This window comes from Homalodisca vitripennis, chromosome 2 (assembly GCF_021130785.1).
Source record: "Homalodisca vitripennis isolate AUS2020 chromosome 2, UT_GWSS_2.1, whole genome shotgun sequence".
Taxonomy (NCBI): domain Eukaryota; kingdom Metazoa; phylum Arthropoda; class Insecta; order Hemiptera; family Cicadellidae; genus Homalodisca; species Homalodisca vitripennis.
This window is the reverse complement of record NC_060208.1, coordinates 126,662,069-126,685,792: the sequence shown is the minus strand read 5'-3', so window position 1 is coordinate 126,685,792 and position 23,724 is coordinate 126,662,069. Positions and strand designations below refer to the sequence as shown.

Sequence of the window (23,724 nt, the reverse complement as noted above, 5' to 3'; positions counted from 1 at the left end):
ATGTTAGATAAATAATAACGATAATAAATATAACAACAATCTAATGCTAAAACCAGGTAAGTTAGTGAAGGTAAGGTTGTAAAGGGACCCACCCTTACTAATAACAAATAACAATAAATAGAAGGACAAAGTTTATATAACTTAACAGGTACTCTCGCTCAGATCAAATCTTTGAGATAAGACTCGTTCTGCTTAAGAATTCAAAAAGCTTTACAATGACTGACTCATCATCCCCCAACAGATCGAACAGACTTGCTGGGAGCTGACAAGATCGTCTTAGCATTGCATAATCACGGCATTCGACCAAAATATGCTCAACACTCAGAGCCACTCCACAACGCGCACACTCCGGGGGATCCCCGCGGCTCATGAGGTACCCGTGAGTCAGCAGCGCGTGACCGATTCGCAACCGACACAACACTACTTCCTCTCTGCGGTTCTCGCGGATGGCTGTCCCCCAAGGAGCTACTGTGTGTTTTATGGCTCTTAGCTTGTTGCACACCGTCCGAGACCAAGAGTCACCCCAAAATCGTCTTAACTTCTCCTTCACCATTGGCTTTAGGTCTGACCCTGTCACCATAGCAGTAAAAGGAGGAAGCTCATGAGCACTCCCAGCAGCCCTGTCGGCAAGCTCATTTCCGGGAATTCCCGCGTGACCGGGCACCCACACCAGAACAACCTGTATACTTCGGACTTGAAGTCTGTGAATGGCACAACGGATGTCGCGTACAAGGACATGTTTTGGATACATGTCCTTGATTGCTTGCAGACTACTAAGCGAGTCGGAGCAGATGACCAGCCTTCTGGTCCTGGGGCAGACGATGTTCAATGCTTTAAAAATAGCGGTCAGTTCTGCCGTGTAGACTGACGCTACAGAGGGCAGACAGAATCTATACTCACGACTCGCCGTTATGAACGCACATCCGGTGCCATTCTCAGACCTAGATCCATCAGTGTAAATTATGTCGCAAGGTGCCCGAGCACTCAAGAGTTCCCGGAAAGCCTGCGTGAACACTAAATTAGAAGTGTTTTCTTTCTTGTACTTGTGAAGTGACAGGACAACTTCGGGACTTAATACTAACCAGGGAGAAATATCACTCTGGTAGCATTGGCTTACTTGGTACTCCTCGATACCAAGGTCCGAGAGGAGCGCTTTAGCCCTTACTCCAAAGGGAGCTGAGATGTTAAGGCGATTAGCATAGACTTCGAGCTAGTTATTTTCAAATACGTGTTCATATGCCGGATTTTCGGGCTTGGCTTTAAGGGAGTGAAAATAATTTATGGCAAGTTGCTTGCGTCTCATATCCAGCATTGGTTCACTAGCCTCCGCTAATAAGCTAGGTGTAGGGCTTGAACGAAAAGCTCCAGTAGCCAACCTGATCGCAGAGTGGTGAATCGAGTCAAGCATTCCTAAGCATTCGTTTGGCCGGGCAGAAGAATAAACCTGAGAACCATAGTCAAGGCACGAACGGACAAAAGCTTTGTAGAAACGTAGTATACATGTCCTGTCCGCGCCCCACTTGGTCCCAGTAAGAACTCGAAGCATATTTAGCCTTTGTAGACATTTTGCCTTAAGGGATTTTAAGTGAGGGATCCATGTAAGTCGGGAATCAAATGTAAGACCCAAGAATCTCACATTCCGACTTGATGTTATTCAGGATCTGTTCAAGGTAAGTGACGGTTCTAAATAGTTTCTTAGTCTGGAGAATGTTATACATTGGGTTTTGGAAGTAGAGAACGAAAATTCCGTCCGCCTACTCCATTCCTCCAGTCGCTTTATGGTTAGCTGCAGGGAACGCTCCGCCGTAGCAAGTCTTCTTGCAGAGACGTAAACGGCGAAGTCGTCCACAAACAAAGAACAACGTACAGGACGGCGGACACAAGCCGTTATGCCGTTTATGGCGACGGCGAATAACATGCAGCTCAAAACGCTTCCCTGTGGTACCCTGTTCTCCAGATTGGTTGTGCTGGATAGGTTTGTCCCTAGTCTAACCTGAAATGTACGGTCAGACATGAACCCCTGAATGAAAGCCAGCATATTACCACTCACTCCCCATGCCTGGAAAGTGTTAATGATGCCTCTCCGCCACGCTGTGTCATATGCCTTTTTCAGGTCAAAAAATACAGCGACTACTTGCTTTCCCTCAAGGAATGCGTCACGTATGGTTGTCTCAAGGGAAACCATGAGGTCCAACGTCGATCGTCCTTTGCGAAAGCCGCATTGCTCTCTCGAAAGGAGATTGTTCTTTTCGAGGAACCAGATTAGCCTACGGTTTACCATCCGCTCCAACACCTTAGAAAGGCAGCTGGTAAGCGAGATGGGCCGGTAACTAGACGGAGATAGTTTGTCCTGTCCCGGTTTGTATAAGGGGATGACGTGGGATTTACGCCATGCTAGTGGGAAAGTTTGTTCCTCAAACACTCTATTGTAGAGCGCTAAGAGGGCCCCCTTACCCTCTGAGGGTAAATGTCTAAGCATGGCATAGTGCACGTCATTCGGACCAGTAGCAGAGTTGGAAGTACATGACAGTGCGGAGTCCAACTCCTGCATAGAAAAACTTATATTTAAGGGACATGGATTTGGATTGTTGAGTAGTATGTCTGTTTGTTCAGAATATTGCTTATATATCAAAAACTCAGGACAGTAAGACGAACTTTTTGAAACCTCCGATATGGAGGAGGCCAACAGGTCGGCAACATCCCGGGGATCAGTCACAACGTCTCCGCCCGACTTGAGTCCCAAAATTGGCAAAGGTTGGGATTTGCCGCACACCGACCTAAACCTTCTCCATACTTCGGCCTTTGGAGTTGTTCGAGATATTGTGGTCACGAAATTTTGCCATGAGGTTCTTCGGGAATTTCTGAAGACTCGTCGCGTTTTTGCCCTATGGAACCGGTAGGTTTCAAGATTTTCTTGGGTTGGGCGTTTGTTGAATCTTCGCAGGGCGCGTCTTCGCTCTCGCAATGCTCTCGAACACTCCTCTGTCCACCAAGGAACATTTTTTCGTCTTGGTTCGGGTGATGTCTTCGGAATGCTATCCTGAGCTGCTGTTATTATAGAGTTTGTAAAAAGTTCTACTACAGTATTTATGTCCAATGGAGTATTTATATCAAGTAATGTAAATTGTTTTTGGAATTTATCCCAGTCACCTTTATCGAGGATCCATTTTGGTCTTCTAGTGATATTCAACGAAGAATCAGGTATTTTGATCTGAATTGGGAAGTGATCACTCCCGAATGTGTCGGAGAGGACCTCCCAATCGAATCTGTGAGCAAGTTCTGGACTGCATATAGATAAATCTATAGCAGACCGACCTCCCGTCCTTGGACACAGGTAAGTTGGGGATCCGTCATTAAGGACAAAGATGTTTTGATCTCCGAGGACTCTTGCGACCAAGTTTCCTCTTGGTGTGGAATGGTCTGACCCCCAAATGTTGTGGTGGGCATTGAAGTCGTCTAGGAGAAGAAAAGGCTTCGGTAACTGGCCGATCAGTGCCTCGAGATCACCTTGACAGAGGGTGACTGGGATTGGTGGAAAGTAGACGGTACATATATACAGTTTAAACGGGACTTGGATTGACACACAAACACATTGGAGATTGGATTGGAGGGGCACCTCAGAGGCACCTAGGGATTCATCCACGAATAGAGCAACACCACCACAGGCATGCCCGTCGTGAGGGAAATCTTCACGAAAGATGTCAAATCCCCTCAAGGGGGTTTGGCATCCCGGGTGGAGTTTAGTCTCTTGGATGCTAATTACATGAGGTGTTTTGGTTTGTAAAAGATGTTTTACATCTTCCAAATGTCCGCGATAACCATTAATATTCCATTGGATAATTTTAAATTAGTTCATGTTTTATTTAACTGTATGTAATTTTCTGTCTGTTTTTATTTTTATTAAGTTTAAATATACCTTGAGTTGTTTGAAATTCCGATCGAAGTTGAAGGTCATCTCCCATTTCATCCTCATCAACTATGGAAAGTTGAGAGGAGCAGGGAGTGGGGGGTGAAACAGTGCTTCCCTTTGTTCTCGCCTGAGCTTTCGATCGGATTTGGGTTTTAAGTCTCTCTTGGAGAGACTTCCTTTCCTCCGCCGTTTTGGAATGGTTAGATGGTCGTTCTTTTCCTTTAGCGGGTGCCAGGGACACCGAAACTGGCCTGGGAATGGCTCCTGTTTGTTTCGGGGGTCCCTTTGCTACGGGGGCAGAAGTCGTATGACTACTCGCTTGGGTTTGCGGCAAGGCCTTGGCATTTAACTGCTGCACCAAGGCAGCGACCTGTTTAGTGAGTTCTCGCACCATCCCCTCCAGAGCGGAGCAGGAGGAGCACTGTGCGGGCTGGGCTGGAGGAGCAGAAGCGGCCTGAGAGTAGGAGATGTCTTTTCTTGGAGTTTGTCCAAGTCGTCTCCTATACTCCCTACGGGCGTTGCCAAAAGACAGTTTTTCTATTGTAACCAACTTCAATATCTCTTTCTCCTCCAAATAAATCTTGCAACTGCGAGAGCTTGAAGAGTGCTTGCCCTTACAGTTCACACAGTGCTCTTCTCCGCTTGTGCAATCTTTGTCATTGTGGCCACTTTGACCACATCTGCTACATGTCTCTAAGCCGTTGCATGTTTTGCTCGAATGTCCGAAACGCTGGCATCTGAAACATCTTTGGGGATTTCTGAAGTAAGGTTTAACTTGAAGAGAAAGGTATCCTGCTTTAATCGTGGCTGGTGGGTGAGGGAGGGCGAAGGTCAAAATGTGACCTGGTGTGGGTGTTGGTACACCATTCTCGACCCTCGTTATTCTCACCACATCAGTGACGAGAGAATCCTTTAACTCTTCCTTCAGTTCCGCTTCTGAGCAACACAGCATCTCGCGACTGAAAACTATTCCCTTACTGCAATTTAGTGATTCATGAGGCTGTACAGTGATTTCTACCTGATCATAAAAAGTCTTCATGGAGAGGAACTTCTGAGCTTGTAGAGCGTTCACCGCCTCAACCAGGATAGTTCCGTTACAAAGTTTCCTGACCGATGATGGCGAACCGCCTGCTCCGACTAATGCCTTGTTGATCACAAAAGGACTCACTTTGGACAGATTGTCACTCTCGTTTTTGTGTTTAAACACAAGGAATAGTGGCGTAGGAAAATACGGTTTGTTTGAGTTACTTGTATTACTTAGTCTTATCTGTTTACTTATTTCTTCCCCATCTTCGGATTCTGAAGAGTGGGGACGTTTTTTATCTAAATCATTAATCGATTCTCTTGTTACTACTCGGTGTGTGTTTTGCCCGTAGGGTAGGGGTTCATTGCCCACATCCATAATTAGTAGTTTACCAGCGCATCGTGAGTAAAGGTTGCAGGCCGAGACACCGGGAACGGATATACCCTAGGGTACCTGTCAGCCGTAGCTTGGCAGGCAGCCCTACCCCAGTTCCCCGGGGCCCGGTGTTATCTCGTTTAACCGAGCCGGGAATTCACGCACGGCTCGGGCTCGCACGTGGCAACAGAAATCTCCGACATATCTGTCCATTACTCACTTCCTGACCAGGGACCGAAGTGGCTGGCACCAGGGTTCATGTATATTGTTATGCCTCGGCAGAGCTAGCTCACATCAGCCTTCTGCTACCACACAGCCCCGAACACGGGCATGCTCGAGGATCTGTGTAGCAGTTCCGGCACTCCCAGCAAACAACAACACGACCCAGTCGGGGCAGGATTAGGAGTTTTCGGTTAGATAGGGTGAGGTGCCAGGTTCGGACAATAGTCTGGCACCAGCTCAGGGGTACGAAAGGTCGCCAACCTTAAAGCGTCCGGGCAGGCCGCTCCCCTACGGAGAAAAATGGAAAAAGAAGATAGAACATGGATAGGAAAGAAGTAAGATAAAACGAGGGCTGCACAAAGAAAGAAGAAATGCAGACCATAGAATAGACCCTGGTGCGAAGAGAAGGGACACAGGGTAAGCAGTTTAAGGGATTGGGTAGGAATTGGGGGAATGGTTTAGTGGGAGTGGGCAGTTTAACGTCATACCCAGGACGGTCTTGTTGGCATAACGCGTTGTTTTATCTGAATACACACGCTTAGATGTTGAAAAGTCACAATCTGTAATTTTTGATAGGTGCTTTGGTAAGCTTTTAATTATAATGTCTTTCATTTCGTTGGTCAATGGTCCCCAACAATTTGGATCAGTTAAATCAAAGTTAACATTCTTCTCTGGTACATTAAGACTACTGGTAGACTGTATTTGTGGATTTGAATCCGGAAGGCTGTGTATAACTGAGTGTTTGTATTTATCATCATCGTGAAGGGCGTCTTGTTCATTACTTAAAAAACTACTTTCAGGGCTTGTTTCCGAGCTACAACTACGTGTAGACACGTCTTGTAATGCATTTGTCCCTGATCCTTCAACAGTTGCTTTGCTGTTAAATTTAGGTGTTTTGGAGGTTATGAAAAATGTGTTTAGTTTAGGGGTTTTATCTAATAGTTAGAGGCAGCATCATCTTTTGCCTTTTTTAACTTACGCTTGAAAGCACGACTCGCTGAATGCAAATTTTGAGACATCTTTGATGGACTGATGGACGTCAGTTAGGTACTTTGTTCACTGTTCAGTAATTCACTTCACTTATACTAGGCATACTCACTGAAATACGAATGACTGAACTGTTACTAAACTAAAACAAAAATAGATAGTATAGTCTACTAGTAATATACTCGTACTTTATATATTAAATGCAACAGCACGTTTAAAACATATATCAACAACTATACTCGAACAGAACAGTCCACAACAACGTTCCCTGCTGGGGTAGTGCCGATCACTACACTAGCTGTCAAGCGGGAGCTAGCAGGAGCATCTTACTGTCGTGTCGTGTCGGGCCTAACCATAGATTACAATAAGACCAATAGATAGGACATCGGGTGCTCGCAGGTGAAGCCACTGCGGAGCGGCTAATACTCAACAATATGGCGGCGCGGGCGTGAGTCACCCTACTGAGGAGCGTCGCCTTGCACCCCCGCTCTTCACTTCGCCCTTGTCGAGCTCACTGTAGTGACCTGGTATACACTCCTCCTCTTACTGACCATTTTGTACTTCTTATAAAGGCAATAGCTAAGAAATATTTTAAGTTGAGACTATACCATTTTTCAAAGAAATTTAATGAATCAATACACAAATCCAAACTTAGAAATTATCTCTTGAAAACAGTAACGTTCATGGGGCAATAGTTGGTTCATTGAATTTTAAACTGTTCAAGTTTTTCAATTGTATTTTAGTTTTTGTCTTTTGTTTTGTTTGTCATCATGGTTGGAAATAGTCACCTAAAAACAAATCTATTTCTATATTTTCTTTCTTTTTAGCGCAATTTTAATTGAAAAAGGTCAATAAACTAACATTTATAATATATGACTTAAAACTTCCTCCTCTTCTCAACTGAGTATTACAGATTAGTTACAATTAACTGAGTTGTAAAGTTGAAACTATATTTTATTGTACATTTAAGTAATTTTCCATACTTTATTATAATTAATCTATAAATCTTACTTATTGCCTTACTAATTGTATAATAAATATTTAGAGACTTAACAAAATATTTTATTAAACCTTTATACACTTTGTTATAATATGTAAACATAAACTTTAGATATTGTGTTTTGGGATATTTTGAGCTGAAGGATTATAAGGTTTAAAGTTATTTATGTTTCCCTCATCTAATAATTTACCCGCATATACAAAATTTGCTCATATTATAGTATATATGCAAAAAATAAATAGCAAATAAACTCTTAGTTGTACTTATTTAGAGTATTGACTCAGATTGAATTCCTTCATTAATTACATAACTTATGTGATTTTATTTGAAGTAATTACTGTAAACAAGTACAAATAAAGCGTGTTCTACTCACTTTTTATAATATGCTATAATAATGTACGATAAGAGGAAACAGATGGCCCAGCACGGACACGGAGCGTTGAGCTCCAAGCGGTCGCGGCACTCGTAAACTAACGTCTCACAAACAATAACTTTCTGGCCAAACCATAAGAGCTAATTAAAAAAGAAAATATGTTCTGAAAACTTCAACTATTCACCAACATTTTCCACCGTTTTTTAAACTTGCCTGACCAAAAAACGGCAAAAGTAGCAGCCGACTAACTTTTTTATGTCAAGTTTTAAAATGTAAACATAATTCTCAACTTTATTTAATTATTTAAATTGCAAAACTAAATTTTTTTGAACATTTGAATGATACCACAGGCATCCATAGCTTATTGACTTCACTCATACAAAGTTTAAAAGTATTTTCTTTATTCTAAGTAGGGTAGATCACGAGTTGATTGAAACGGGAGAACTGAATTTTTACACTAATCGGAGCGTAGTTTTGAGTTTCTATCCCACGAAAACATGGCGGACCTGGCTTCACCTGCCCCAATGTTGGCAAGATAGGCATAGCCCATCTATTTGGTCTTATTGTAATCTATGGGCCTAACCGCTTCCCCCACTCTGCGATTGGTCGTCTGGCGCGGGCGCGGCAACTATACTGAGCGCACGGAAGGATGGCCCTATAGACGGGGCGCGGAAAGATGAACGAAGGCGATCGCGCATTTAAATTACTACAATTCTTGTGTAGTGTAAATTTACGGGTTTTTTTATTTTCGTTGCGGATAGCATCGCGGTTAACCCGCTCGTGGTAAATCGGGAGTCTAGTCTACTGTACATTGAAAAACTCGTTTTATATGAATAAAACAATTTTATGTACTGGAGGAAAATCTTTTTTTATTTTTGGGGTTTGCGGCCCCTTTAGACCTGCGGCCCCTAGGCAGTTGCCTATCGTGCCTAATGGGAAATCCGCCACTGGTTCTAACATTAACAAAAAGCAATTTGATATTTACAAAGAAATTGAGGACATGTAAGGTTTAAAATGGTACTGCCCAACATGTTTGACCAAAGTGGTGTGTTCAGATTCAAGTACTTTAAATTACCTTTTACTTTTACAACATACTCAAGATAGGTATTTAATTAGCATCATAACATCCGAACTTGGAAATATTACCAAAACCAAATTAGAGGTCATCCTGTATGCAGATGATACCACACCTACATAATTATGTTCATGGCTTATGAAGCATGTCAGTTGAAAATAAAATTGTATATTCTATTATATACACAACATATTTGATTCAGTAAAATACTCGAATTTTAGCTTATGAAAGTATGTAGGACTAATTACATTGGTAAAGTGCAGAAGTGGATTAGTTGGTGTGCTCTTTTGAACAAAGTAGGCTACTTAAATCATAGTTAGGCCTACATAAATCACGGGGTTCTTTTTCACTTCAAAACTGAATATTATATATGTAAAATTTAAAACAAACTAAAAATAAATAAGTTGTTACTATAACAATGACTTTTTGAACTGTACATAAAATTAAAATGAACAAAAAGAAAATTTACTGTCTCTACCTAATTATAAAATATATAATTATCACCCCACAGAGTTATGCTTAGGCTTAGGCCTACTCTTTGGAGTTTTTTGTAGTAAGATACTTGTCTAAACATGAGTTAGGATGGAGTCCAGGTTTACATATGGATGGAGTCCTAGGTAAGGCCTAACTAACCCTATCTGGTGCTGAAGGTTATTGTTCAGCCTCTTGTGATCTAAATCACAATCACTTACTACACTTTCATCCTCAGAAATAGCAAAATCAGGATCAATGTCATCATTACTATCAAAATTAAGCTGCATCCTCAATGTGTTCATCGTGAAAAACATTTGCATCACCACCGCCTCAGCTCATTAATGCCATTTCAGTTGAAAATGAAAACTCACTTTAAGGTTTATTTGTTGACAACTAAATAATAATAATAATAAATCAGTATCTATTCCCAAACAAATGGCTTAAAAAAATATTTAACCAAACAGCAGCAGACGCTACAAGTTGGTCAGCCGAAAATAAACATTACGCAGGTTTCTAATAAAATTACACATCGAAATAATGCCGAAAGTGAAACCATAGATGAAGGTAACTTGTGACTGGTTATTTAAAAGCCTTTCACAGGATTTACAGAGATGTTACATCAATCAAAAATGAGTCTTAATTACTATTTTTTGTAAGATATTCATGTTGCAACAGATGTCAGGCTGAGTTAACCTATGGGCCCCAAAGGGTTAAGACTAAACATTTTTAGTAGGGGTTTGTTGTAAAAATTTCCACAACACTGAGCTGCCTTCTTGTCTGAAATAAAATGTTGGTTTTACTGTTTCAATTAAAATGATGAATAGTATTTTGGTAAAGAATGCAACTAAGAATCTCCAATCTCTGCTAAAATTTCTGTTTTTATTCCACCATCCCAATTATGTATATCCCATGTATTATCCCAATTAATAATTGTAGGATTTGTGAATTGAATATATTGAATGAAGAGTAACTCCCTTATGGGGTGAATTCCCTTAAAACTGAATAAGAAAAAATTAAATCTCTTTTATGTTTATCTATTTAGAAGTATACTGCAAGTATCTTTTACCTACAATTATCCATACAAAAGTTTATCATAAGAAAAAAGTTTTGAAATCTGTAATATATATTGACTCAATCACCTTGCTTATGTATGTACCTTATGCTTGTAATATTTGTGTCATAGGTCAACAGATGTCTGACAGAGATTCTCAAACTGTGTGACAACTATTGCGCAGAGGTTGCCAAAGGTGTTGAGATCAGTGAAGAGAGTTTAAATAAGTTCACCGAAGACTTAGATTCAAACATCTCAATGTTAATGACTCTCATCACATTGTTAGGAGACAAAGACTCCGGTCTGCGCCTGCTGTTGTTAAGGTTGGACTATAATCGGCACTTCAGTGGTCGAGCAAATTAAGCAGTGAAGTGTTCCTCCTATCTTTGTTTGGATACAATGAATTAAATATGCACATGCACCTATTATTATTGAGATTGGACTGTAACTGGTACTTGAGTAGTTGAACAAACTAAACAATGAAGTGATGTCTGGTCTTTAATGACTAATATATTACCAATATTAGTTTGTTGTTTATATTTTTATATTTATCATTAAATGTTTTAGATAATCAATGTCTATTGTCTTAGTATCCCTTTTTCATGTCATTACTATGTAACCAATCACATACTAAAAATATTATATTGTGTTGCTCATGATCAAAGATTTAGTCTAAGCATTTATAACAGTGTCAGTAGTTATTATGTTATTGAATGTTTTCTTATTTTGTTGAAAGTCTAGAAAATGAGAAAATATTTGGGTTTGATCCAAATTAGATGTAGACTGTAATTATAATAATAATGGTTTGAATATGCTATTGATGAGTATTTAATGATTTTCAAATTCAATCCTTCAAGAACTAATTTAAAAAAATACAGTTCTTTTAAGCGGCCCATACACTAGACGTGCAATGCACGCCGTGTAAGCACGACGTGCCAAAATTGGAAGAAACGTGCCAGTGTGTGGAGGTCTCCGTGCTAAGCACGCCGTGCATTGCATTGATCGTGCCGATGGCAATCAAGATCGGTTTGATTTTCGGCGTGCCGTGCCACCTACCGCCGTGCCATCCTGCAAGTGTGTGGACCAGTCCCGCGCCATGTGCTGGGAGTGGAGTGTCTTTTGAGGTTATTTTTCGTTCTCTCGCGGCAAATACTCTCCTACATTTACCATGTCGACTGCTGACACACAAATTTTTCTCTCTCCTAATTTCTTACCATTATTTATAGATTCGTACAGAAATCACCATTGTTTGTAGCGAGTGAAGTGTAAAGAGTACTCAAATAAAAGTCTAAAACAAAATGCGTATTTAGACCTTGTGGAACTGTGCAAAACTGTCGTGCCTGATTGTACAGTTGATTATGTGCATGTATGCATTATGTAGCAAGACAATACTACACAATATCACAATACCACAACCAACTTCTAGCACGTCACGAGACTGACTAAACTGTCAGTGTGTGGGGCACAAAGTGCCATGCCAAGCACGGCGTGCAAGTATAAAAAAACTGCACGGCGTGCAATGCACGTCTAGTGTATGGGCCGCTTTAAACTGTAATAAATATTAAGATTTGCAGTAAATTAAAAAGTAGACGGCATTGAGGAGTCAAAGGTTTCTTACATTTTATGATACAATTTCAAACAGGACTTTGTTTTATAACCTATAATGGTGTAATATAGAAGACTATTCTACTAGCTCTGATAACACATAATTTACATATTACAAAATGGGAAACTGTGTTGCCTGACACTCTACACAGCATGTGATCTTTACTTTGAACTGTTATGGAACTCCTCATGAGTGAATGTTCTATCACTCATGGTGATATATTTGATCCTGGCCCCTCAACCTGAACATATTTTTTCAAGCTCACAATCAGAACTCTAAGTATGATCCATTAATGGAAGAGTAAAATTGCTTGAAGATAACGCTGAATATACCCATGTGCATATGCATGGCAGGCGAGGGTCAACTGCTTCTACAAGACACCCTCAACTGGTGAGCATCAAAATGTCTTTCAACCTATAGATGAAATAACTCATTATGCTGAACCCTTAAGAACTCTGCCCACTGAATCATTTATGGAGTAGATAGATAGATAGATGGACAGAGAGAGTATTCTTTATTAGGTGGTTCTCAAAACCAGTACAGTGTCAAATATAATTGATCAAAAATAAAAGAAAATAAGTATAATCAAGGTTGAATGGCTCAGTTGCTTGTGTACCAATATATTTACATTGGTATATCTTGTGAGTCAACTCTCTAGGTCTGGAATTCTTGCACTGAGTAGAAGGGTCTATCCTTGAGCCACGATTTCAGGTTTTTTGAGTACACCAGAATTTCAGTTAGTTTTTACCAGGCCTGATAAGATACCTCTTGGAGAAGAAAATATTGGTTAAGCTACAACAAGTAACACAAATAAGGGCGCGTCTGTGTCCGACTTGTGAGGGCTGAGCGGCAGGAGAAACATTAATTGTCTAGAATCGGCGGCGATTCAACGGCATCGTGTGGTACCGCCTTCCGCTCACGTCTGTCGTTGCTAGTGCCAAGTTTCCCCATATGTACAACCAAACATTAAACTAAAAATCGCCGCTCGATCCACCGATTATCGCTTGTATCGCGGCCAAGGCCTCGGTTGGTTTATGAACGATTGCTCCTCGCACGCGTTTTGATTGGTCATCAGATTACGTAGGTTAAAACAAAGAAAGTGATATTATGTTCTAATATCACGGTCACATCCAACCTCAACTGAATTGCATTTACACTGGCAACAAATTGCGCAACTTTAGTGTCCGATTGTAAAAAATGGCGTGTAAACGGGCGCAAGAGCTCTTGCGAGCGCTGCCGCAACCGATGTCGGACAGTTAGTAGTTGTTTGCAAGAACTGGAGACCAGTATCAGCTATTAAAATTTCAATTATAAAAATTGACGAACCAGCGATACAACTGTACCAAGTACTTGCAACCGTTCTCTTGAATAAAATTGTTTATTTTCTTCACATTATGCGACAGTAGTTGTGCCAATTCTCTCGCAACTTTACTTGTCGGTGTAAACGCAGTTTATTTTGTCGCCAGGCTACAGACGGCCAACTATTTACTTGAACGACTTCCCCGCCCTCGTGACGATCGGTTGGACGATTCGAACTGTTCAAACCAAATAGTCAAACGTGTTTAAGGAATCTTGTTGTTTCGTAATCCATATCTATAATCTAACGAACATATTGAGATGATTCACAGCTTTTCGTGCATTTATATACTTTGCTGAATCTTGAATCCAACCAAAAATAATTATATTCGCGGACGACTACTGATCGGCAGAACGCAAATTACCGATTGCTAAAACGTTTTTGTACGTTCCGTATAAAAAATGTAGATAGATAATAAAAGTAACAAACGACTGTAGTTTAACAAATAATATTTGAGCTATAATTAGTATTTTTAACATTTATTTTGACGCATCGTCTATTCGTGGACAACAACGATCGGTAGTACGCAAATAACCGATTGGCGAAACGTGTTTTTGTAGTCTTTGTGTATAAAAACTATTTCGAAACATATAGAACAAAATACCGTGATTTATAAATAATATTTAAATTGATGTTCGTATTTCTAAGTCTATATTTGTCAACGCCATTGTGTCTGCTGGTTCCATATGCGGTTGTTGGCTGCTTATCGGAAAGCAGGCGATCGCTAATTTTTATTTTATTTATACGTCGTACTTTGTGTTGAACATAAATAGATTCTCTATAAATGTAAACACATCCATACGTTTTGACGTACATGGACGTATGCTGGACGCTCATTTTATAGTCTACCATTTCTATTATTTAAAAGGAGGTAGAGGATATAACTTGTAATTTTAAATGTATTTATTCTCTGAATCTCTGCAAATTACTTTTAAGTATCGTGGTATTCTTAGTCTTGCCTCCCACCAAAGAATAAATAAATAAAGTAGAGTTCAGATGAAAGTATACAATGGACCGACGTTGTGTACCGGCGAAATCATTGTTTCTACCGAAAGTTTGTCCACTGCAGACCCCTGACCCGCAATGCTGGACTGCAGTCTGCCCCACAGTAGCGCTGTGTTGGTATTTATTTGTTATCTTAGTTTTTCCGTATTGGATATATGTATTTTTCAAACAACACAGAAAGGAAAGTTATTAGGTTAACACGATGTTATGTCGACACATCGAAAGTCATAGATAAAAACTAAGGAGCTTAAAATTGGTGATAGCGATAAATCGTCACTGAAGTTCTCGCATATCGCTAGCGACGAACTTGGCTAGAGTACCGCAGCTTTGTGGCATTTCTTGTAAATACGGCTGGTGACAACTAACCGTCACTGTTGTACTCGGCGTAAGGGTTAAATACAGTATTAAAGTTATTTATTTTATTTGAAAATAAGAGTAGATAATCGGAAATTTTCGACCGGGAATATGAAAAGAGGCTCTGAGTGGCCACCCTGGCTTACTCTTTAGAGAGAGTAAGTCTTTGTATTAGCAGGATGAAGTCCTTAGCACGCCTTGTGTTGTATGTGTGAATCCCTTGGTGTTTGAACATCTTCCAAAATGTCAGCTATACGTCTTGATATCGTATCTTTTGACATTGGCATAGCCTTCAACTTTGACCCATGGATTCTCCAAACATAGTTGAAACTATATCAATTGATGTAGGTAATATCAGGCTTTCTCCAAGTGTGCCATTTTTTATTCTGAGCAATTCTGTGAGGAACCTGATAAGATGCCAAGAAAGCCTTTAAAGGTACACTTGTAATGTAGGAAAAAGCATTTTTGTAGATTTAATGCTTAAGTTTTCGTTAAAAAAACTTTTTAGGTTTGTTTACGATATTTCCATGTTCAATGTCAAGATGTCTTTTTAGTTTATTAGGTTTCATGCTCCATTTTACCTTCCACTTAGTGCAGTGTCTGAAATCTAATGATGGAAAGACTTGACCCCGGAATCTAAAACCATCTGAAGCAGTAGCGTAGCCAGAAATTTCGTTCGGGGGGGGTCCGAAACTGGAAGATCCGGGGGGACGTTTTGTGTGTTATTTGCCAATGAGTTCACTGGTAAAAGGTAAATACCAAAAATATGGAGCTTTAGTAACTACGCCTCATAGAAAGTGGAAAGATGTAATAGGCAAATTCAACTCACACAGCAACTCTAGTACCACAAAATTTTCTTGTATAGCTACAGAAACTTTACGAAGTTCGATTCTGGCCGAGTATAAGGCTCCAAAGTGACGTTGGATTCACTGGATAAGAAAGAAAAAGAACAAAACAGAGCTTCACTCAAGCATATAATTGACACAACTATATTCTGTGGAAAAAAAATGAAATACCCCTTCGGGGACATTGGGCCACTGACGGCCGAAACCCTTTAGAAAAGGAGGGGCAATTTTCGAGCGTTGCTCCGGTACAGATCAAACTAACGGTCGAAAAATGTACCGGAAAAACTCTACTGATTAGAAGTTCGGCTACTTTGGATTTCATTGATTGAGGTATTTATGAATGAGTTATAATGACGATTTTTTTGTATCATTACACTGTAGACGAGTATATAATTATCGGAAAAAATCCAAAAAATCACTTTGGTCGGAAATAAAATACACCTGAAAAAACTCTAATGATTATAACTTCAACTACTTCGGACTTCGGTTATAGAGGTAAACGTGGTTTTTTGATTGAGTTAGGACGACGATTTTGTTATTAAACTGTACTCGACTACCTATATAATTATCAACAAAAAATCACTTCCGGTCGGTAAATACCGAAGAAAAGCTCTCTACAGATTCAAGTTTTGACGATTTTGGATTTCACTGGTTCAGTGGTTGAGGTAAAAGTGGTATTTATAATTTTGTTAGGACATTGATTTTAGGTATTAATTCAACGCCGACGAATAAATATATAATTATCGAGAAAAAAACAAAAATAATCACTTCAGATCGGAATATACTACTAAGGAAAATGTAGGCAAAGACAAACAACCTCAGTCAGTGAAATCCAAAGTAGTCGGAACTTCTTATCAGTAGAGCTTTTAAAGTGTATTTTCGACCGAAAGTGATCTTTTATATTTTTTTCTCGATAATTATATACACGTCTACAGTTTAATGACACTAAAATAAACGTCGTCCGTGACTTAATTCTAAGCAGCCATTTTACGTCCCCAAGACGAATTTGAAACGAATTGGTCGCTAATTTAAACTGTCCAAGTCCAAGTCGGGTCGCTAGGATGGCCTCTGGGCGCTCCTCCTGGTCTGTGGGCAGTATCTGAGCATTTGAGCTCAATGACTTGCCTGTCAACTGTACAATTTGCTCCTGCAGCAGTCTATCAGTTGGTCGGTGTGCCACTGAGGGCCACAGCTTCATAGAAGAGCCGGGTGAGGGCGGTCAGCTGCGCAGCTATTTCCAAGACGGCTTGTAGGCTACGCTGGGCGGGGGCGGCTGGTTCTGATGCTGCATCAGCTGCTGGCGCCTCCGTTTGTTGCGGCAGAGTGGGTGGTGTATGTGGCCACTCTAGTTTCTGCCTGGGAGTCGCCCTGGGCCTCTGTGTGACCGGAAGGTCAGCCACAGATGCCGGCGGGCGAGGAAGTCGGTTGGCTGGGTTCTGGGGTTTCCTCCGGCGCTTCTTTCTTCTGCGGCATGTGGTCCTCAGCTTCATTCTCCGATACGGAGTCCGCTGGTGACTCATCTCGCGCTGGTCGCTTGGGCGGCTGGGCCGTTGATCGCCTCGCCGCTGGTTTGGTAGGCCGGGACTTGCGGCCTAATTGGACAGCTGCCGCTCTGGCCTCCTTGTAGGCTGGACACCCACGATAGTTGGCGTTGTGACTGCCGCCACAATTGCAGCAGTGACCCTTCTCCGTCGAGACTTTGGGGCAGTTCATCTTCAGATGATTTCCCCCCCCAGCGGACACATTTTCTCGGCCTCCCGCAGTTGCTGGAGCCGTGGCCAAAAACCTTGGCACCGGTAGCACTGCGGCGGGCCGACCGGCTTCTTGTAGACAGTGACTGAGACCTGACATGGAGCAGGCTTGTCACGTTGTAGATTTGGCAAGCCCGCTTAGTGTCAGGATTCTCTCGCTCACTGTCCCTGGTCAGCGTGATCAGCCAGCTCCTGGTAGGTCCCCTGGCTGTCGAAGTCGTGCAACCTCGTCGACGGCGAAGCCCTCGTCAGTTAAGACATCGAAGAGCTCCACATCATCGGTGTCGGGCAGTCCGCTGATCACAACCTTAAGCGATCTTTCACGCCCAAGGTTGTGAGTGTAGAAGGGCAGCTTCTTGGAACATAGGTACCGCTGAAACTGCCCTGAAGTCCTCCACGGTGGTCACTTTCAAGCGTTTAGTGAGCACCGTGGAATGTTGTCGTCAGGCCGTCCCGCACCAACTCCTCCAACTTCTTGGCGTGGGTAGGCCAGTCCGGAACACTGTCCCAGGAACAGCAGCAAGGGTATCCTGGGCGTAGAAACCGAAGCCGTAGGTTGGTCAGATGTCACAGGTAGAAGTGGTGACGTTGTGGCCTTTAAAAAGGCCCTTTTCTGTAGCAGCGACCTTCTTAGGCGCCGAGCTGGCAGGTGGAGAGCTAGGCCTCTTAGCTGGCTTCCCGGCACTTCCAAAGGCACGCTGTGCCATCTTCTTGAAGATGTCACTGATGTTGTTCCAGTATTTGTTTACACAACGAGCGCTGGAGGTCGAATGTTCGCCGTGTTACAATTTAGGTTGCTTTGCGACGTCACGTGACCGCGCTTTATAGCAATACCGTGATTACACTACACTATCCGAAAGGCCGAGCCCAAAAGTATCGTTTGATACTTTATGATTTAAACGAAAGGACAATTATTTTTTAACAAAGGTCACTTTAATCAATTAAATCAATCAATTTAATGTTTGTAGACAAGAGTAAATGATAACACTCCTTTTTTTCTCCTGCTCCATGCTTTATTTTTTAATACGTCTTAAAATTTCGGGGGGGGTCCGGACCCCCTGGACCCCCCCCTTTGCTACGCCACTGATCTGAAGAGATCCAAAACAGCCTGCAATGAAGAAGCTCAAAGCTCATTTTGATGTCAGAAACACCTAAACTTCAAACAAATATATCAATTTGAAGTGGTGTTCTCTTTGTTCATTTGTGCATCTGATAAGACAAGCACAACTACCAAATTGGTTTGAAGACAGAAGTTTTTTTTTTTTTTTTTTAAGCCTCAGCTACACAGCTATGTAGGCTTCGATGTTCACTGGTTTATCTCGTGTCTATACATGATTGGACCTCCCCGGGATTTGAACCCGTGATCTCTCAGTTAGAGAGCCGAGACTATAACCATTAGTCTACGGAGGAGGACAAAGTTAGAAGTTAACACTACCAGTAAAATGTACAGAGAAGGGGTGTTGGTAAGATAAGAAGGCAAAGGTCCACAAGTTGTACACCTTTGTGGAAAATGGTAATAGTAGGGTAGACCCTTCCATGTCAGGAACAATGGAGAAAGGAGTTGATCTCCCATTCAGCTAAAATGGTGTCAAACTTCTTTTCACATTCTGAGATAGAAGAAAACCCCACAATAACATGCCTTCTCTGCAGAGTTTCAAGTATCATTGCAGTATATTTCTTTTTCCAGATTCTAACAAATAAAATGGCAATATGAGATGTGTTGCTTCTGCACCTCCAATGTTAATAACACCAAATTTTCTGCGCCAGGACTGGCAATATAATGGGCAATATTAATCAGCACAAGAATGAATCCCTCTGAGGTACTCTAATATGTATTCAGTATTACATGTTAATAAGTCTAGTGGAGTTCTCAAACTTATTTGGAAGTGTTTGAAAATCCTGCCTATGTGGGGGGGGGGGATGTGATGCAATTCTTGCTATTAGAAAAGTTAACATATATATTATGAGGCAGTCTAGGAAGATATTAGATACTTATTTTATCACAATAAATGCTGCAAAGTTAGCAACATGTGATATATACTGATAACCCCTAAGCCACTGCAGTGAGTCAGCAGAATGAAAAGGAGAAGTGTGTGTTCTAGATGAAATAACTCCATTTAATTGTCTATCACACCTTCAATGACTTTTAATTCACCATACTTTTTGGTACATATATTTTTCATTATGGTTAATTGAGTATTTTTAGAGACAAAGCAGAGGTTGGTTAGCATGAACCTTGCAATTAATACACAGTTACAACCTAATAATTACTCTTAAATTCAACTAACTGAGGAACTAGTAGTAGTTCACATCTGAAACTGTATGAGAATCACTAGGTATGTTGCTACTGATGCTATTACCTGCAAACAAACATTAATTCATTAACAAACTCATCAATTAGAATAGTTTTCACATCAACTATATTAACTAACTGTTAAACTGACATTTTTATTCTCAAAATCAAATTGAAAAACGTGATGGGTTTACCGTCAAAATTATATTTATAAGCGTTTTATTGTATTTCACAGTGATTATTTGCCATTGCTAGCATGGTATTAACGACCTTATACAATGTTCTGAAATACAATACATGCAATGTGAATACGCATGGATCATTCTCATTGACTGTAAGAAATATGTGTGTTGCAAATACTCAACGGCTACCAATTACTTAATATTTAACTTGTGTTGTCATGAACAGAACACATCAATCAAGATTCCATTTCTGAAAACATGACAAATCTAAGCCTAACACTTTCACTAGACAGGTTTTGTACTGAATACCTGTCTAGCTATAATACATGTACTTAATAGCTTCTCAGCAGTTATGTACTGAGTGATCTTGGATGATATTTTTTGTTCTCTTAGGACAAGAAGCTGAGAAACCACTTAGTTCTTAGTTTCTTAGTCCAAAAAGGACCTTTGCACTTGCTTCCGGAGTGACAGGATATTCAGGATAGGTATGGGGCCACGATGAATACCAGTTCATACTATATCAATATTTCAACGCCAATATAAGGCATGTTACTGGTTAATACTGGTGATGTTACAGTAGTATCATAATAATTTGTGTGTAAAATAATAACTTTATGTATTAAATATATAATATTTGGCATTGTTATTATATGAGTACATATAATATCAACAATTTCAATGTCAATATATTGCATTGCCACTGATTAGTACTGATGACATGAAGGTGCTATCATAGTAATTTTTATATACAAAATTATTTATCATAAAACTGATTATGTTCTTTAAATAAACACAATCAGCAACAAAAAACAAACAAGTTTGAAATGTTGAAAAGTGTTATGCCCTTGTTTGGGTTGGGATTGAACTGGTTGAAACATATCACAACAAATGTTTGTCTCACAAAAATACATAGGGTTCTTAAGTATGTAAATAATAAGTGCATTAAATATAAGTATCTGTAAAATGGTGCATGATATAACTGAAGCAAACATAACAAAAACAATTAACTGTAAAGATTCACTTCCAGGAACAGGCTGTATTTGATTTTCTTATCTACAGTAGATTTGTTTATCTACAGTAAACATTCAACATAGAAAAGTTACTTCACACAAAATTACATTTTCACATCGATGTTTCTCAACAATAATGTAGCTTCACTACACCGAGTGATTTTTGTTAAGAGTTTTATTAGTACATCTTAACCTATTCTTACCTTAAACTATCTCACAAAACATTTGACACGAGAAGCTGTTGATTTATTTAACTGAGCTAAGGATACTCCTGTTTTTTATTGGTTGTATGTATGATTTAATACACAAAATGTGAAAACGGCCCAAATTAGTGGTATTATGTTTTTTTTATTTTTTAAACTATTTAATATATAATTAACTGTAAAAGTGTTCTATTATTTTAAAATAAATAATTAAATATTGTATTCTAAATAAAACTGATAAATAATAGCATAGTAAACCATAAATAAAGAGTAAAAGCAAAACAGTGTCAATACCATCAATCACTCTGTTCTCGTTCAAAAATAGTATTTACAATATTAAATGAAATAACAAAGACAAAAAAATGTGTGCTTAGAATTCTGTGTTGAAAAAGGATGTAAAATAATACAAAATTACAAGTGTTATATTTTTTAATTACTCTATTAAAAAAATGCAAAATTTTTAAAAGGTATAGAAAAGTGACAATAGGTCTAGATTAAAAAAATAAGCCCATAGACTATTGATTTGAATCTAACAATTTTAAAAAGTAGAGAGGGGAGTTACTTTATTCCCACCCTGTTTTAGCAGTAGCAATAGTACATACATGATAGTTACAAAGTGGGACAAATCAGTTAAAAGTTTAGTACTTTCTAAAATTAATTTAACCAGCTTTTTAAAATAATTTTTGAGATCATTAAAATAATTGGATGTCCAGGCAATACATGGCTTCACTGTTGTAATGAGTTGTTTCAGTGTGAGTAAATGTACTATATTTTTGTTTCTTGAAAAACAATTATTGTAAAAAGTCACTTTCATATATCAATGTATCACAGTGTTTTCAAAGTCATCATCAATCATATCGATGGAGGCTCAGACCATACAGAATAGAATCCTTCAATGTACTATGTGATCTTAACAAACTCGGCTTGCTGAAAAGATTATCTGTGTTCTTGTTCAATAATGGACCAGCTACCAACAGCCTGATGCAAACCTGAGGTATCAAGCTACCTTTCTGGCCTTAGCTGAAAAAGCTCTCTAAACAATATGGGCTCAACTGGTCAACTGCTAAGACCATGACTTTTGTGAACACACAACCTGTAGATCTACATCTGCCAATCACAACATCCCATCTCTCTATTGGCTTAAGAACAAGAAAGGAGGATACATACCAAGAAGAGCAGCAAGCAGAACACTGGAGACGAGTGAAAACTCCTGTACAATCTCGGGTCCAAATCTATATTGGTGGCTCAACTAACCCAAATCGAAGAAGAAGAAGTGCTGGGCTCCTATGCACCAGGAATGTTTGTGCGTAGCATTTCACTAAACTCCTCATCCACCAACTTTGATGCTGAAGCAAATCTCTGATATACGCATAGCATAATCAAACAAATTCACTTTTTCGACACCCAGTCATTCTTGTACTTTGTTCCCAGAAATACCAGATGAACAGCAGGTTTAGCTCGCAAATGGAGCTCATGGAATTCTTGGAACCAGATCAAACAAAAACACCTGCTGGTACTCTGATCTACCGTATAATCCAACAAATGTAATCTTCTTTGTTGACTTCCAGTCAGCAATTCTTGTACTTTGTTTTCCAGAAACACCAGAACAGTAGATAGTGACCAAAAAGAGTGCCTTTGGAGCTCTAATATAGAAGGAATGTACTAAAGATAAACAAAGTGATTCCAGTACATAAGAGGGGTCCAAAGGACCAAACTTGTAATTATAGGCCTATAACTATTGTTACAGCAGTGTCAAAGGTGTTGGAGCGGCTAGTTCATAAGCAGTTGGTTTGCTATCTCGAAACCAATAATTTACTCAGCACTTGTCAATTTGGGTTTCGAGCTGAGCGGTGTACCATTGGCGCAGTCCAGTCCTTCATGAATGATTGCTTTGATGGTTTGGAACTAAAAAAATCTGTCAAGTTCAGATCTTATGACTTATCCAGAGCCTTTGATACTGTAAATCATCATATTCTATTAAATAAACTTAGGTCTTATGGTTTTAGTCAACTTGCTGTCAGTTTTTTTAACTCATATCTCTCAAATAGGTGTCAATATGTATATTTAAATGGCTCTATGTCAGAAACTAGGCCTGTTAAGCTAGGTGTTCCTCAGGGATCCATTTTAGGACCTACTCTATTTATTTTGTATATAAATGACTTGCCTTTTAATCTCAATGACAATTATGTTAGTACGTATTTGTTTGCTGATGACTTGGGTCTTAAGGTCTGCGCAAAAACGAGGAACGAATGTAATGAGCTACTTAGTGTTAAGACCTCAATTGTAGATGATTGGTGTGCAGCAAATAAGCTCTGTGTAAATGATAAAAAAATTCAAGATTTACATATTACCTTTTCTAATAGGCCTAGTGATAATGAGGACTTAAGTCTTAAGTTTCTTAAGTTTTTGGCATTTTTATACAATCCAATCTTAAATGGCAAACTCATATTGATTATGTAGCTTCTCGAATTTCCCGAGGTATTTTTCTTATAAGATCCCTTAATGGAACAATTTCTGCTAAACACTTGCTTTTTATGTACTATGCCTATATTCATAGTTTCTTAACATATGGAGTAACTTTGTAGGGCCAATCTCAGATTGCAAATAAACTGTTTGTGTTACAAAAA

General features: G+C 39.7%; 2 protein-coding genes across 2 annotated transcripts in view; one reads left to right on the top strand and one right to left on the bottom strand.

Annotated features, from left to right (window-relative positions):
• The window catches only part of LOC124354689 (gamma-tubulin complex component 4), a 38,998-nt gene extending 27,932 nt beyond the window's left edge, over positions 1-11,066 (top strand). Inside the window, exon 13 of the mRNA XM_046805325.1 lies at positions 10,624-11,066. Within this exon, the coding sequence (XP_046661281.1) occupies positions 10,624-10,854 (231 nt within the window). The 3' untranslated portion in view covers positions 10,855-11,066. The remainder of the gene's footprint in view (positions 1-10,623) is intronic.
• An 8,474-nt stretch (positions 11,067-19,540) lies between these two features.
• Positions 19,541-23,724, bottom strand: part of LOC124354687 (3-ketoacyl-CoA thiolase, mitochondrial-like) — a 58,495-nt gene continuing 54,311 nt past the window's right edge. Inside the window, exon 10 of the transcript XR_006921704.1 lies at positions 19,541-19,769. The gene's annotated coding sequence lies outside the window, so the exon portion shown is untranslated. The remainder of the gene's footprint in view (positions 19,770-23,724) is intronic.